The 15,656-nt window shown below is 36.8% G+C and overlaps 1 protein-coding gene across 21 annotated transcripts in view; it reads left to right on the plus strand.

The window, feature by feature from the left end:
- ptprf.L (protein tyrosine phosphatase receptor type F L homeolog) overlaps positions 1-15,656 on the plus strand; it is a 634,602-nt gene that overhangs the window by 531,529 nt on the left and 87,417 nt on the right. For all 21 annotated transcript variants that reach the window (XM_041589192.1, XM_041589193.1, XM_041589197.1 and 18 more), the window contains 2 exon segments: positions 886-1,031; positions 2,093-2,234. In XM_041589192.1, coding sequence (XP_041445126.1) covers positions 886-1,031; positions 2,093-2,234 — 288 coding nt within the window.

A 15,656-nucleotide genomic window follows, 5' to 3' on the forward strand; every position in this document is an offset into this window, starting at 1 on the left:
AATATGGAACAGTAGTTTCCTTCTGAATTTTGTTAGTTCTATTTTTGTTTTAAATGTAGTTTGCAAAGCTTTCTGTAGCACTGCTTTAAGTTGTGTGGTTACTATGCCATAAGAACGGGGCAAAAGGCAATGTTGCAGTTTATATTTCGTCACGTAGTGGCTATAACAAGAGGGTTGTAGCTTCCCGCAAATAATGATCCCATGGTTCTGTCCCTACGATCAATACTGTTATCACAGCCTGACAGATTTCCATTGATACCGTTCCTGAATTATTGACTGACAGATTACTGCTGTTCTAGTCATGTAAATCCATTAAATGTGTCTGCCTTGTGTGGTCATACTGAGCAGTATGTGACAGCACTTAGGTAGCCAAGACCTAATCCATATTGTGTTATTAATGGATTGGTCTGCATGGTCTTGAACTATTCTCTCATAATATGCAGTATTTATTCTATTATTGTAACTTTTATAATATCATATACCTCATTTCATGGTTGCTTTCCATTTGAAGAGTTTTGGTTCTAATTTTCTCTTTTCCAAAAAAAATGTTGGCTACAAATGCTGGAAAGTAAAATGCTGTCATTCCCAACATTAATATGTGAATGTTTATCGTAAAACCAAGCAATATCTTCTATTGGCAGCATCATATGATTCTGATACTTTAACACACACACACATTCAATTGTCTATTCCTTCTTAGTCTTTTTTTTTCCAGTTTAGGAATGTAATCCTTGTTTGGAGGGTATATTATTTTCTTTGAAAGACTAATGTAGAAAGAACAGGTGGAAAAGATCTTTCTTTTTAGACTGTATGTGTGACAGTGTTTAAATGTAAGTTCCACTTGTGCTTTGTCCAATCATCATGTTCTAAATTCTATTGCTGCAGATGAGCCAGTCTTTGTCAGGAAGCCCGATGACCAGATTGGAATATCAGGTGGCGTGGCCTCTTTTGTGTGCCAAGCAACAGCAGACCCCAAGCCACGGATTACCTGGATGAAGAAGGGGAAGAAAGTCAGTTCCCAGCGCTTTGAGGTAATTGGCCATTCAGAGAGTAAAATGTAAAGATACCTTTTTTGAATACCTACTGTCTATTGAACAGTGTGCTCTTATGGGAAGCTAATGAGCTGTTTTATACTATTGCATTGAAGCAGCCAGACAAAAATATTATTTGTGCAACAGCCAGCTATCTTTGTAACAAGCAAGTGTATTGTGTATGACCTCCCTTGTGTGCCCCTTAGTTGTTGTATGGGTAATTCAGTGCACTAGTGCACTAGTTAATATCTTATATTATAACAGATTATTGTTTGAATTTATTTTATCTGTAAGTTTACCAATAACAAACACTAGCATTTGTTATAGTAGATATTAACAGCTATGTCAAATATAGATTAATTATTGCTGTAAATGCTGTGAGTAAAACTTGCTGGTTGTTTATACATTTGGACATTTATGAAATCTATGGCTTAACATGCCTTGACTGCCACAACAATTTTGTTTATGGTCCTCAACCCTTGCCTGCTTTTGTTGGGGAAAGTTATCAAACTACAGGTTTTGGAACATAAAAGACAGTTTATGGCTAAAAAGCAGGAGGAAATAGAGGTATGTGGCTCTCTAGTTTTGGGTGTCTTTTGTAACTATACTTAATTGCCATCTGATGCAATGCTTCATTTGCAGGCTCCATGCAGAACTGTGCTTCATATTTTCAGATTCTTGTTTTCATAGTTCAACTCATCACAGCTGTCTTTTTGGCTTAATATGAGTTAATTTCCTCTTTCTACCTATTTTTATGTAAAGCCATACTCACTAGAATAGCCAGTCATTGGTAATCACTTCTACAATTACTTCAAAGTAGGCATTTCTCTTTAAAAAATTTACCAACATAATCAAAAGGTAATCTTTCACCCAAAAGCTCTACACAGATATCAATATCAACAGTATAATCTATTTTTGACTATTTCTGACTACAGAAATACACTTAATGTATTTAGATGTATTAGCGAATTTAGTTCATTGCATATTTTTAATATGCATATTTTTGATAGATCAAAACTGATAAAGTAGAATATCGGATTTTAACAGTTTTTGCTTCTCAGGTAATAGAGTTTGACGATGGATCAGGATCTGTCCTTCGAATTCAACCTCTCCGTGTACATAGAGACGAAGCAATATATGAGTGCACTGCAACTAACAGCGTTGGCGAGATCAACAGCAGTGCTAAGCTAACAGTCCTGGAAGGTAAGATACAGGAGAGATCACCCATTTTCAAAGAAATGATAAAGGTTGTTAAAGGAGAAGGAAAGCTACCAAGGCAATTTATTGCCAATAGATTAGCCACAACAGTGCAAGTTAGAACACCATTTTTATTCTTTAGAATGTTTTTCCATACCTGAGTAAACCGCTCTAGACACTATCTTTATTTGTTTACAATAGCAGCTGCCATATTAGCTTGCTGTGACATCACTTCCTTCCTGAGTCTCTGCCTGCTCGCTCGTAGCTCTGAGCTCAGATTACAGCAGGGAAGGCAGGAGGGAAGGGGAGATGAGCAAACTGAGCATGCCCAAGCCCTGGAGGTTTAAGCTATAAACAGGAAGTGTGATCCTGAAGTCCATGTGTACACAATAGAAGGGAAGAAATGTAGTGTTTCTTTTGAGGACTCAGAACAGCATTACTTTGAAGGTTTACTAGTGTATTCATATAGACCTTTCCTGTTAAATCCTACTTGGTTTTAACCTTTCCTTCTCCTTTAATTATGTTGACCTTCAAAAACTTCTTCATGTTACTTCTGAAAAAAATATACACTATTTTAGCTCTGTTAGTGAATGTTTTTTATGTGTGTGGCTATGTGCATCTAGCCCTAGAGAAAATTATGTAAAGGCGTGATCAAGCTGCTAGGCGTAATCAGCTGCTACTGAAATATACTATTACTATAAATGATCCATTTGTCATAAATATAGATTTGAAAGGTTTTGTGTTTGTATCTGGTTATCTAGACTTTTTTTGTGTAAACAGATGACCAGAGCAAGGGTTTTTATGACAGAGGCACATGTGACATTTTGACTGCCGCTGTACTCTCAAAGGCCAAAAAGCCCTTTATTGCTTGTCACCACTTCTCACTGAAAACAGCAATTGCATTATCTATGGCTGGAAATGCAACTGACAAGGAGCACTTTCTTCAGAGTTCCCAAGTGGTGACAGATGAAGGAAGTTTGACCTCTGTAGTTGAGCCTAAGAGCAGTTTTGTTGTTAAAATGCCAAATGTGCCACAGACTTTTAAGTGAAACTGCTCAAGTTCATGACTTCAATTGATGGGCTAATGCAGTGGTCCCCAACCAGTAGCTCGCGAGCAACATGTTGCTCTCCAACCCTTTGGATGTTGCTCTCAGGGTCCTTAAAGCAGGTGCTTATTTTTGAATTCCAGGCTTGAAAGCAAGTTTTGGTTGCATAAAAACTGAGTATAGTGCCAAGTAGAGTCTCCTGTAGGCTGCCAGTCCACATAGGGGATACCAAATAGCCAATCACAGCCCTTATTTTGCACCCCAAGGGACTTTTTTATGCTTGTGTTGCTCCCCAACTCTTTTTACATTTGAATGTGGCTCACGGGTAAAAAAGGTTGGGGACCCCTGGGCTAATGTGTACCAGAAAATTCTCAAGTAGAAATGTGAACAAAACATTTTGAGAATTAAAGTTTAAAGGGATACTGTCATAGGTAAACCATGTTTTTTTTTTTTTTCAAAATGCATCAGGTAATAGTGCTGCTCTAGCCAAATTCTGCACTGAAATCCGTTTCTCAAAAGAGCAAACATATTTTTTTCATTTTGAAATCTTCAATGCAGCTAGACACATTGTCAGTTTCCCAGCTGCCCCAGTCATGTGACTTGTGCTTTGATGAACTTCAGTCACTCTTTACTGCTATACTACAAGTTGGAGTGATATCACCCCCTCCTCTTCACCCCAGAAGCCTAACAACAAAACAATTGAAAGGTAACCAGATCGTAGCTCCCTAACACAAGATAACAGATGTCTGGTAGATATAAGCACTCAATAGAAAAAGACAGATCCCACTGCGACACATTCAGTTACATTGAGTATGAGAAACAACAACCTGCCAGAAAGCAGTTCCCTCCTAAAGTGCTGGCTCTTTCTGAAAGCACATGACCAGGTAAAATGACCTAAGATGGCTGCCTACACACCAATATTACAACTAAAAAGCAATACACCTGCTGGTTCTGGAATGAAATTTTATATGGTAGAGTGAATTATTTGCAGTGTAAAAAGTGTAATTTAGAAATAGAAACTACATCTTAAAAATTATGACAGAATCCCTTTAACCATTGCAAGTATTTCTTAACCAGAAGGTCAGGCTAGGGTAGATTTTTTTTTTTCTCTCTCTCCTGTAATTACTCTGCAGCAGCTCAGAACAGTGTCCTATGAATTGGTCTTGTCCTTGGGCTCCCTAAGCTCTGCCATGTGTGACAAATCACTCCTTCTTCCCAGAACCACTAGAGGGATTGTAACTGCTGAACACAGATGTACAGATGAGAAGGAATACAGGTGGCTTTCAGTCTGGGGGAAGGATGTTGAGAAGAAAAGTTAGATCAATCACCTGTATGCCCTTAGTCCACACAGGTTACTACTGTGCCTAGCTCTGTCTCACTATGCAGGTTTTTTTTGCATACTTAAAGCATATTTAGTGCTATGGATATAAAAAAACAGATGAGTCTCCACAGAGCATTTATTTGACAAGGAGAAGTTATTTATCCAAGGTCATCCAGCAATAGCTTATGAACAAGTTCCTTGTACATACAATGAAATATAATTAACAAACCATGTAAAAATATTGCCTGCCACTCTTCATATGGTGTTTAAGGAATCTCCATTTTCTTAGGGGTTTAAGGAATGTTTTGTACTCTTAGGAAGCGATTCTCTTTCCTGCTGACATCTTCCATGGTTCTTCCATAATACCTCATGTGCTTTACAGTACTTTATGCTCACAACAAGGAGCAGTAGTGGCTGTTCAGGCATTTCCCATGTAAATAAGGATATGAGGCATGTTTCCATTTAGTTTTGAGAACAAGGTCTGACATAATCTGTCGGGAAAATCCACACACTGTCCAAAAATCATACAAACCTTTGTTGCGATTTTTGGACTGTAAGTGGATTGTCATGCATATTCCTTATCCTGCTTAGTTCCTGCCAGTCCTGTTTGCTTCTATTTTTACAGTAGTTCCGGGAAGAGTCAACTTGTGCACACATTTTGAGTAATTGAAAATTATTTCTCCTGTTGATGCGGAGAGAAAGAGAGAAATAGAAATAGAGAGAGATGCCAAATCACCTCTGTTCCATTCTCTATTCTTTCCCTTCTGGGCATCTGATAACTGAATTATGCATGAGTCATATTGAGCATTTTCTGTCTTTTTCAATTATGACCTGAAGCAGTACAGAAACTTACTCTGCTTGCATGCCTGGGGGGGGGGGGTTGATAGCAGGGGCAATGAGTGAGTGGGTAGGGTTACAGTGTATAAAGTGACACAAATTCCCAAGGTAAGATTCAGAGCAGTTGTGGTACAGTGTTTTTGAGTAGGCATGACAATAAATTGCTCAAAGCTTAGACAAGATGGCCACATAAGTTAAAGAATGAAGGGGAAGTATTGTGCTTCATATACAGCCTTATCCCATTGGGAGTCCTAACAGCTTTCAGTTTGCTGAGCAAAGATCTCTTCCCTTAATCTGACATATGCCCTTTTACTTCAGCATATGTCTCTTGCATCTGCAAAAATTAAACCGACCCTCTCAGACTTATGTCTTCACCAAAGAATCTTTCTTTTAAAGTGTCAATCCAACCTTGTTGATTAATTTTTTTTTTTTTGTATTAGAAGTTTCAAAACAATTATTTATTGATGTACTTTATTAACCAGTCAGTTCTTTGTGCTACATTCCTCCTTATTTGTTTCATCCAACCATAGAGGTATTGCTACTGTTCTATCTAAACTAGATAAAATCCTTACATCTTTGATCAACAAGATTCATTTAATGCAAAGCCAAAAAACCAAAAACAAAAAAGATTCCATTATTTCTTGTTTCAAAATTAAGTTCTTACAGGGGTAGTAAACACTGTGCTTGGTTGTTGCTGGACTACAAATCCCAGCATAATGTAGCACATAATAAAGGTTGAGGTGTGCTGTGAGCTGTAGTCCAACAACATTAGGGTTGTAAGCAGTATTGCACAAGTTTTCAAACACTTTAACACCAATTTCCGCAGCCAGTGGCTGTATTAAAATGCAAAAAATCCTCCAATGAGAATCCTAGCTAATCTCAGTAAATCTGGCTTTCTGCTCTTGTTCCTGCAACTGGAAGCTTTAAACACAGTTTCCCAGAAAAAAAGTAGTATGTCCTCTCTCTCTCTCTTTTTGCCAAAAAGTTTTTATTTTATCTCATCTATAAAAAGGCCCTTTTCACAGTAGGATTTAGACTTGTTTGGGTGTCTTTTTGTGAACCGAGTTAGGGCTTCCTTGTACTTCTATACCAGCAACTAAGTTTTTTTTTATTTTTTTTTGATCTTTTAACAGAAAGTCCTCTTTCAATGAGATGGCCATGAATAGCACAAGTTGCCCCTGTCTGGCCTGGCAGTCGCAGTTGCAATCTTATATCAATTTTACATGTCCATTGGCTACAATACCAAGGGCATGATAACCTTGCATACCCTAGAAAAAGGGGGGTTATTTATCAAAATCTGAAAATATCTAATTTCTGAAATCTACTCCGACCAAATCCGCATGGGTTATTTTCCCTTATTTTCAATAGATTCTCCTGAAAATTTCCTGTGCGGAAAAAAACTTGAAAAAACTTGTGAAAAAATTCGAATCATACAAATTTTTGGGATTTTCTGCCCAAAAACTAATTTGTTTTTGTATTTTTCCCAAAAACCACAAAATTTTAGGATTATTGCACGAAACCAAGCACAGATCAGGATATCTTCAGGACTTGTCCCATTGACTTATAAAAAAACCTCAGCATGTCTGTTCGGATTCTGACTTTTTCCATCCTCGGGGTATAATAAATCCCAAAAAGTTAGTTTTTTCTCAAAAAATTTTTACATTAAATCTAGTTTTTGCCATTAAGATTTTAAACAACCCCCATTGTGTTAAATGCATTGTCCATGCTTTCTTACAATATTCTGTCTCACTTCCTCCACACAGACACAATAAAGCACAATGAAAAACAAATTTTAGCTCAGATTTATTGAAGATGCACTGTTTACATTTCATGATCATGTTATACATAAAATCTAGATTATATTGTATAATATTTATAAGTTTGTCTTCATTGGTTAAAATGTTATACACACTCTTATACAGCTGTTGAGAAGCTAAGCTTAGGGGTCATTGCAAATTATCAAGCAGAAAATAAAGTTTGCCTGAAATATAAGATGATGCTACAGGGCTGATTATGAAATTCAGATGCTAGCTGCACTGGTTTCTGTGCTGCCATGTAGTATTCGTCTTATATTGTGACATTTATATTCTATGTGTACTGTATATTGTGAGTGGGTCCCTAAGCTCAGTAAGTGACAGCAGCACAGAACATGTGCAATGAATCAGCAGAAAAAAAGATGGGGAGCTACTGGGGCATCTTTGGAGACAAAGATCTTTACTGCTAAAGGGTTGTGGTTGCCTTTGGCTGGTACAGAAGCACAACACGTACAACATTTCTAGCCTACTTCTTTAGTTAAGCTTTAGTTCTCCTTTAAGGCAATACTGATACTAATATGAGCTTTTCATTTTTAGCCCTGTTAGGTTATATCATCTTCTTATCAGCCCGTTCAATTTATAAACCTTTTCTTTGTGTTTACAGGTGATGATATGATTTGAAATCAATTATTTTCATACAATAATCCTTTAATTCAGGGTGAGAGACCTGACCAAACCAAGTTAGAGGATTTTTAGTCTAAATATACTTTGTAAGCCCATCACACTTCTAAAATTTCAAGTTTTCTTTCATAACAGTTGATATGTATCTGGGCATGACATAATTGTAAGCCATTTATAATCCCAAAACATTTGAAATCTTACGATTATATCTACATGCATCTGTTTCTTTAAACATCTTAATTTCAAGTGTTTCTTTTGCCCCTTTGTTAAAAAGCAGCTGTTCCCCAGATCCCCCATGGGATCTCAGTGGTAACACTTCACAATGATGAATGAGCCCCATTATATATTGTTCCATGCTTTTTTAATCTTAAATCATGTTATATCCGTTTGCTGTATTTTCTCAGTGATGAGACTGTTTTCTTGTGGCATTAGAGTAAGGAGCAATGTCAAAATTCTTTTAAGGCTCCATAAATATTGCCTTTTACATGCTCTCCTTTATCTGCATCCTGAGTGTCTTCCTGGAAGAGACAGATTTGTCAGTGATAAACATTTGACAGTTACAAATGGATGTCTGAGGAAGCAGCGGCTGCATATTTTGCACAATATGTCCTTGCTCGGAGCTAGCTGGGACTGTGTGGCTGTGCTCTGTATGTTACCTGCCTACAAGTCATGCTTAGTTAGCAAGCTGAGAAGGGAGGAGAAGCAACTTGCACCAAGACACATGACATCCTTTTACTGCCAAGAAGAAAAATAGGGGGACAGGGACTGATTATAAAATCAAAGGACCTGCAATTAGTGGGTAGAAAAAATAAATTAATGGAAGCAAGCAAGAAAAGAGCAGCACATATGCTAACAGCTGCTATCTGCCACATTTCACTGCCACATTTCCGTAGTATTAACTGCTATCTGCCATTCCACAACAGTATACAAAGCAGAGAGAGAATAAGATATAAAAAAACAGGAGTTCTGGAGCACTAATTAGCATTCCAGATTTACCAGTGATAAGCAGTGTTCTTTATGGCAAAATTAAACGCATCATATCAGAGCTTTGTAGGCTATTCCTCCTTGTCCTATAGGTATTCTAACTGTTCAACAGATTTTAACAGTTTGTGAATGGTGGTAGCTGCTATGTATATGATAAACATGTGCTACTTATGCCCTGGAAGAGAGCAATTTCCCTAAAAATAGCTTCTACAAGCAATTTGTGACCACCTGCTTTTACTTGAGGTGTGGTAGAATAGACAAAGAACAAGACAATTGACATTCATATCGATATGCAAAAAAGAAATTTGTTATGCATCTTGCAAGCTAGGCTTTTATATTTTGATTATAAAATTCAGTTGAAATAAACAGAAGGCATACAGAAAGCACGCCCTTTATTGCTATTTCTTTCATGTAATTGCCAGTAAACAGAGTAGGCAGTCTTTGGTAGTCGAGCGGGATAGTTGCATGTCTTCTGAACTATGTATGACTGCTTCTTGTCTGTCACTGCTAATTATCAGCTCTATCAAAAGTGGCTAAAGATGTGAGAGCTACATTTCATGATGTGCTATGGCTAATTATAGTGTGCTTCACTGAGCTGTTGACAGTGTGAGTATAATCAGCTTGGGGCATATACCATTTTAATGCTGCAGCTTTTTTATCTCTGATGACTTACAGAATCTTGGTTCATAGAGATAAATAAAAAGTGGAACCAATGTAGAAATACAATAAAATTGGACTGGGGCACAAACATTACTATTGTATGAAGATACAAAGTGCCTGTATTCTTAGAATGTTAGTTTTTTGTGTGTGTGCTTTGTAATTACATTTTGGATTTAGCATTGACTATCATACAGTGTAACTTCTCTAACGTGTGACTTCTGCAGGTTTAGGCCAAAGGATTTTTGAAGACAGATACTCGAGAAAGGCTTCCATAAAACTGCAATTGGCATAAATTGAATCTTTATTGCAACACAATGAAATTCAGTGATATTATCCTGTGTAAGCAATATATGTATTTCCTAACATGTAATCTATTTTTAATATAATAAATTACTCAACTGTTTGGTTTATACAGAAATATAGGTTACGTTTCTGTAACCTAAAACAAGCAATCAGCAATTACATTAGGGTCAGTAGTTAGAATCAAGAATACAAAGTACTGATTGGGTGCTACATGTATGAGGACTGTCACATGGTTTAGCCTTGTTTGTGCAATAAATCTTTAGCGCCAGCTGGGATATATATAGAGAAAAAGTATTTTAAGGAATTATAAACCTTCTTCATGAATAAGGATACTTGCCATAGTTTTTTGCCGATTAAAAAGATTAACCCTGTGTTTAAATTCTTTAACCAAGTACACTGTATGCATTTAGCTTTCAGAATAAATTTACCTATTCTGCCGATTCTCACCTCTGTGATGTACTAAACGTATAACGAAATAGCTTAAGCAAATAATGCAGTGCTTATGACGTTTTTCAGAAGAAGAAAAAATGTTTACCTTGCTTATAAAAAGGGTATAGATAGACTGGGATTTGAGTATTAGCAGTGTTTGTTGAGATCCTATACTCTTATGTGTCATAGCAAACTATGCTGAACTGTAGATCTTAATTTATAGCTTGCACTATGTAATAATAAAGCAGAATACCTATGTTTGGCAGCTTACATTTAACTACACAGTCAGTTTAGTTTGGCAAGAGCATTTAGAGGAAACATACCAGAATCTAACCTCTCATTTAGCCGCAGGATGAAATGAAATTAAAAATCTAACAAACGACTAGATGAGGTTGGTGTGTTGTGTCTGCCAGCTCAGCTCTATAACCTTGACATCACAGAGCAACCTCTGCTGTGCTCAGCTGTCTCGTCCTTACTTGCTCCCAGTGGCTGTTCAAAAAATAAAGTGGACAGAACAGTCTGGTTCCTTTGTGTTTCACATATAATGTATAAAAGACGGGCAGCCCAGTCAGTGAGGAATTTAGGTGAGGACACTCAGCAAATGCAAAGCTTGCTTGGAAAATGAGTGATCTTATTCTGAATATAATTTCCTCACTTGCAGACAGTTTGATACTTTTAACAGTTTTTCATGTTTATTGTGGGAGAGATTAATTGTGCTAAGAAATGTTATAGCTGACCATAATAAATCATACTTCTCAAGCGCATTACCCATAGTAGTGTTGCACTATGTAAAGCAGATATGGGTGCAACTAACTAATTTATATTAAAATAAAAGATAATGTCCTAGTGATTTGGAAGCCAGTAAAGATGGTTGGCATTAAGGTATAGTTAAGACTGACATTTAATAAGAGCCACAGGAATAGCAGGGAAGCAGTTGCCCTATTGCATTCCATAGTATATTGGGGCAGAATGCAGGATACGAAACCGAAACATTGGACTCTAATATAATGCAAATAAAGAAGTGAAGATTTTTATATTTTATATATATATATATATATATATATATATATATATATATATATATATATATATATATATATATATATATATATATATATATATATATATATAGATGTGCCAGTTTATGATTTTTAAAGAAAAACAAGAGGAACTATATAACTATAAATAAGAAATCAAATAAAGGGTATATGCCATTACTTTATGAGTAAACTCCGGTATTCATCTCCGGTAGAATCCATTTTAATCAAATAATTCACATTTTTAAAATTTTTCATTTTTAAAAATCATTTTCTTTGTCTTGTAATGATAAAACAGTACCTTGTACTTGATCCCTACAGAGATATAATTACTACTGGAATTACTACTGGAAGCAAATACATCCTACAGGGCAGTAATCCCCAACCAGTAGCTCGTGAGCAACATGTTTCTCTCCAACCGCTCCAATGTTTGCGTGACTTTTAGCAGTGGGGCAAAGTATTGCCATCTTTGTGTGTGTAATAGAACTTTAAAGGCTGGTGTTCCAAATTACAGAAAGACTCCTTATCTGGAAAACCCCAAATTCTGTGGTTTTCCTAATTTACGGCCTTTATAGAACTTCGGGGAATGTTAGCAAAGGAATATTGGAAGAAGAAGGTGACACTGTTTAAATGGTCTCAAATGATCACAAGCTCTGGACTGCCATGCAATTTAGGTAATACTATGTATGTTTCCAAATTCTGATATGTCTCCCTTGGGTTGCACTTAACTTGAAATGTGGGAAAGGAGGGTTATATGTGTTTTGGCCATAAACTATTAAACTGATGATGTAATGTGAATATCTGTGAAGTTCTTGGTCTTGCTGGGAGCCAAATTAATCCCTGGGAGGACTTAATTTAGTCCAGTGCCTTTAGCTGGATTGCCCACTGCCGTATTGGTAGAGAGAAGGCATTTATCTATATGCATTGCAACTTCAGCTTTAACCCCTGTGCCCTAGAGAAAACCATGGTGGTTCTATTTTCTTGTAATGCTTTTTACTTAGCTAATATGAACACTTTGTTGTGAGAGATGAGTGCTAAGATTGCATCTTTCTTTACACTTCTGTTTCAGGCTTTAAAATGCTGAAAATGCAGCCTGCACTAGCACATTCTGCTAATCATGCCTGAACACAGAGTTCAATGCTAGCTTGTTTGTAGTTTATTAAAATGTTTTTTTGTTCACCAAAGCTTTACAGATTTCGGAGCGGTAGAAGAATGGAAAAGTAACTACAATATTTATTATATCCTTCAGCCCCCCTCCCTCTTCTCTTGCTCTAGCAAACTCTTAGTCATTATGCAGACTGTGCCTGTAACAGACAGAAGCTAAGTGTGCGCTTGGTTACCATGGAAACCAAGTAGCTCCGTTACCTGAGAGAAATTGAAATTCAGATTGCTAGCAAAAGGGACGTTTTTGAAGAGCAAATTTGTGTGTAAATATTGATAGCGATATCACATAAAGCCTGTGTTCCCTGTGTTGGAGTGAGGGTCCAGAGAGAGAGCAGCTGCAGGAAAGTGTAATAATGTTTTGTATACATGGCATTTGTGCCGAGGGCAATGATGGAATCACTGGTTTTTCCAGATGTTAATGCTGTCAGTCGGTAATGCATTTTACAGCATACATCCTTTATTGGCCACCAGAGGGATTTGGTAAATGCAAGCTGAACAAAAAACAGCAAGAGCTATGTGTTAAAGGGTGGAGTTAAAAGTATTATTTGTTGTCAAGAAAACAGGATTTAGGTGTAGATCTCAATTGCTATCCAAACTGAAAGAACTTTAAAACTCATGAGGGATCTTAAATACAGCTGGCAGTGGTATTTTGTTGCACTTGTAGGGCCACAGGTTTGTGAACAGTTGTTTATATGAATATAATAGCAATATACAACATCAAATTGCTTTTAAATAGTTTTTGGACAGTGACATGGCCCCAATTTACATGACAATAACAGGGCTCAACACAACTAGGAATGTATGGTTCTTGCATTGATGAGATCTTACAAAATTGTGACTCGGAATATTTAGACTGTAACTGTCTTAGGAAACCCACAGGTCTGGATGCATAGCTGACCACAGGGATATAATTAAGTAATTTGCATCTCCTCGTCCATGATCCTTGAGCAAGAGGTAAAACCTTATTTCTTGTTTTGGATGAATGTGTATACCTACTATTACAAGAAGGTGTTCACTGCAGAAACTGCATATAAAAATATAACGCCAGACTGCCTAACTGTAGGCTGAATCTGCCTCTCTTATGGATTTCTAAAGGTGATCAAAACTGTGATTGAATTCTACATACTGTAAGCATTCATTGACCTCTAGTGATAGACCAGTAGTAAGAACATGTACAGTAAATAAACATAATTGAAGAATAACTGACAAGTAATTCTGTGAACCTGCTTATTCGTGATCTGTTGCATTGAATACTTTTTATCATAATCAGTATTAAGGATTGCATGGTAAGGTCAAAATTCTGCATAGCTCCTGCCCCACTTTTGTACCAGGGCCTGCTTTTGGAACCCTCACACTCGCTATTAACAAACTTACAATAATAAAGATTTGTTCACACTGGGCTCTCTGTTAGAAACTCTTGGTGTCAAAAAGGTGTACTGAAGTGAAACCTTTATGTTCCCACCATTCAAAAGGAGATTGAGAGATACCAGAGGAAATTTAGGGTTTCCCAATATAGAGGCTGCTGGTTTGTACGTCGTGATTAAATGGTACCTTGGAGCCACTGTGTCCCAAATGTGTAGGGAATTTGCTAAGCAATCACTACGGTGACCTGGCATTATTATTATTAGGCAGTATTATTAGAAAGGCAGTATCACTACACGCAGTCATACATGTTTATATCTATATGTGTGTCTCTGTAACAGTCAGCAGTCTTAGTAACAAAACAAATGTAAGTTTTATATTTCAGTACAATACATTGCAGGTAAGGGTCATTTTAAATTCATTCATTTAAATGATTAACATTGTTTCCTTAGCAGGGCAAATAATAGTAGTAAAATGCTTATATTTCTCCATTTAAAAAAAAACAACAAAAAAACGTTAAAATTCTTCCTCAAAAGCTTTAGTAATTTTTAGACATTCTGCCTTCCCTGAGATGTTAAAAGATGTTCAACTGTGTACTACTTTTACTAGTGGATTCTAAATATGTGATCTTCAAAATTAAATAAGAATCTGTTATTACATGTGGTACACATTGCAACATGAGTCAAAAATAAGGCTTGTGCTTATAAAACGTTATGCCTATTATTTTGATCACAAAAAAATATGGGTTTTGAGATTTCTTCAGCTAAACAGGGTAAACAGGAATTGAAGCTAAACCATGGTTGGTCCTTGTAAAGTAGATAATTCCATTCCCTAAGCACAGATAAACCTGTTTATTGGTGTACTGCTAATCTAATAATCTTCCTGGCAAAAACCAAACATGTATTTTAAGGGTAAGGCCAGACGAGGAGATTTGGGGAGGTTTTGTCGCCTGGCGACTAATCGCCATGTCTTTTGCAACTTGGCAACTTTGGGCAACTATTGAAAACGCATTGCCGTGTGTGCATTAGCGCAGATGACTCTGCACTGTAGCCTATGGGGAAAACAACACTGAGGCAGTTCGGGGAGATAGTCGCGCAAAAGACGTGGCGATTAGTCGCCAGGCGACAAAACCTCCCCGAATCTCCTCGTCTGGCCTTACCCTAAATGTCCCTGTTTAGCTCAAGAAATTACAAAAATAATATTCAAAATGTATGTTTAGCACAAGCCCTTATAAATGAACTTGTGTTGAGAAGGGGTTATACTACCCCTTTACGTTAAATACATACATTGACCACTTGCAGAGCTCCAGTATTCACACATTTGATAATTCTTTTTATTTGCTGTAAAGAGGTGTGCTCTTGTGGCAACTTTTGGTGTATTTAGGTCTTTTAAAACCTACTCCAGCACTCCCTGCCCCCGTTGTGTTATTTAAAATAGAACAACCAGCTCCCTTATGATCATAATGAGAAATGAAGCATACCCTTCTATATGCATTTTTCTTTATCATCAACACACGCTAAATAAATGATGAGCAGAGTATGATTTGTTTAGGTTCAGTGAATCTAGCACAAATCTACAAAACTTATGCCCAAAACACTATGATCATGTGCTGTGACACTGATGAAGAGCTATAGTGTAGCATGTCAGCTGTAAGCATTTTAGGGATCTTGTACAACTGGACTGGTGCAGGTATAGGTTCTATAAACCATTAATCCATTAGCCACAAACCTCTGAAATAAAGAAATGCTTTTTCCATGCAGTCCAATGTATGTGATGTTCTAAATTGAATAAGAATATGTTAAGTTTGATACACATTCTAACATAGCTTTATCTGTACAGACTACAAGTCA

The sequence above is a fragment of the Xenopus laevis genome, chromosome 4L (assembly GCF_017654675.1).
Source record: "Xenopus laevis strain J_2021 chromosome 4L, Xenopus_laevis_v10.1, whole genome shotgun sequence".
Classification (NCBI taxonomy): domain Eukaryota; kingdom Metazoa; phylum Chordata; class Amphibia; order Anura; family Pipidae; genus Xenopus; species Xenopus laevis.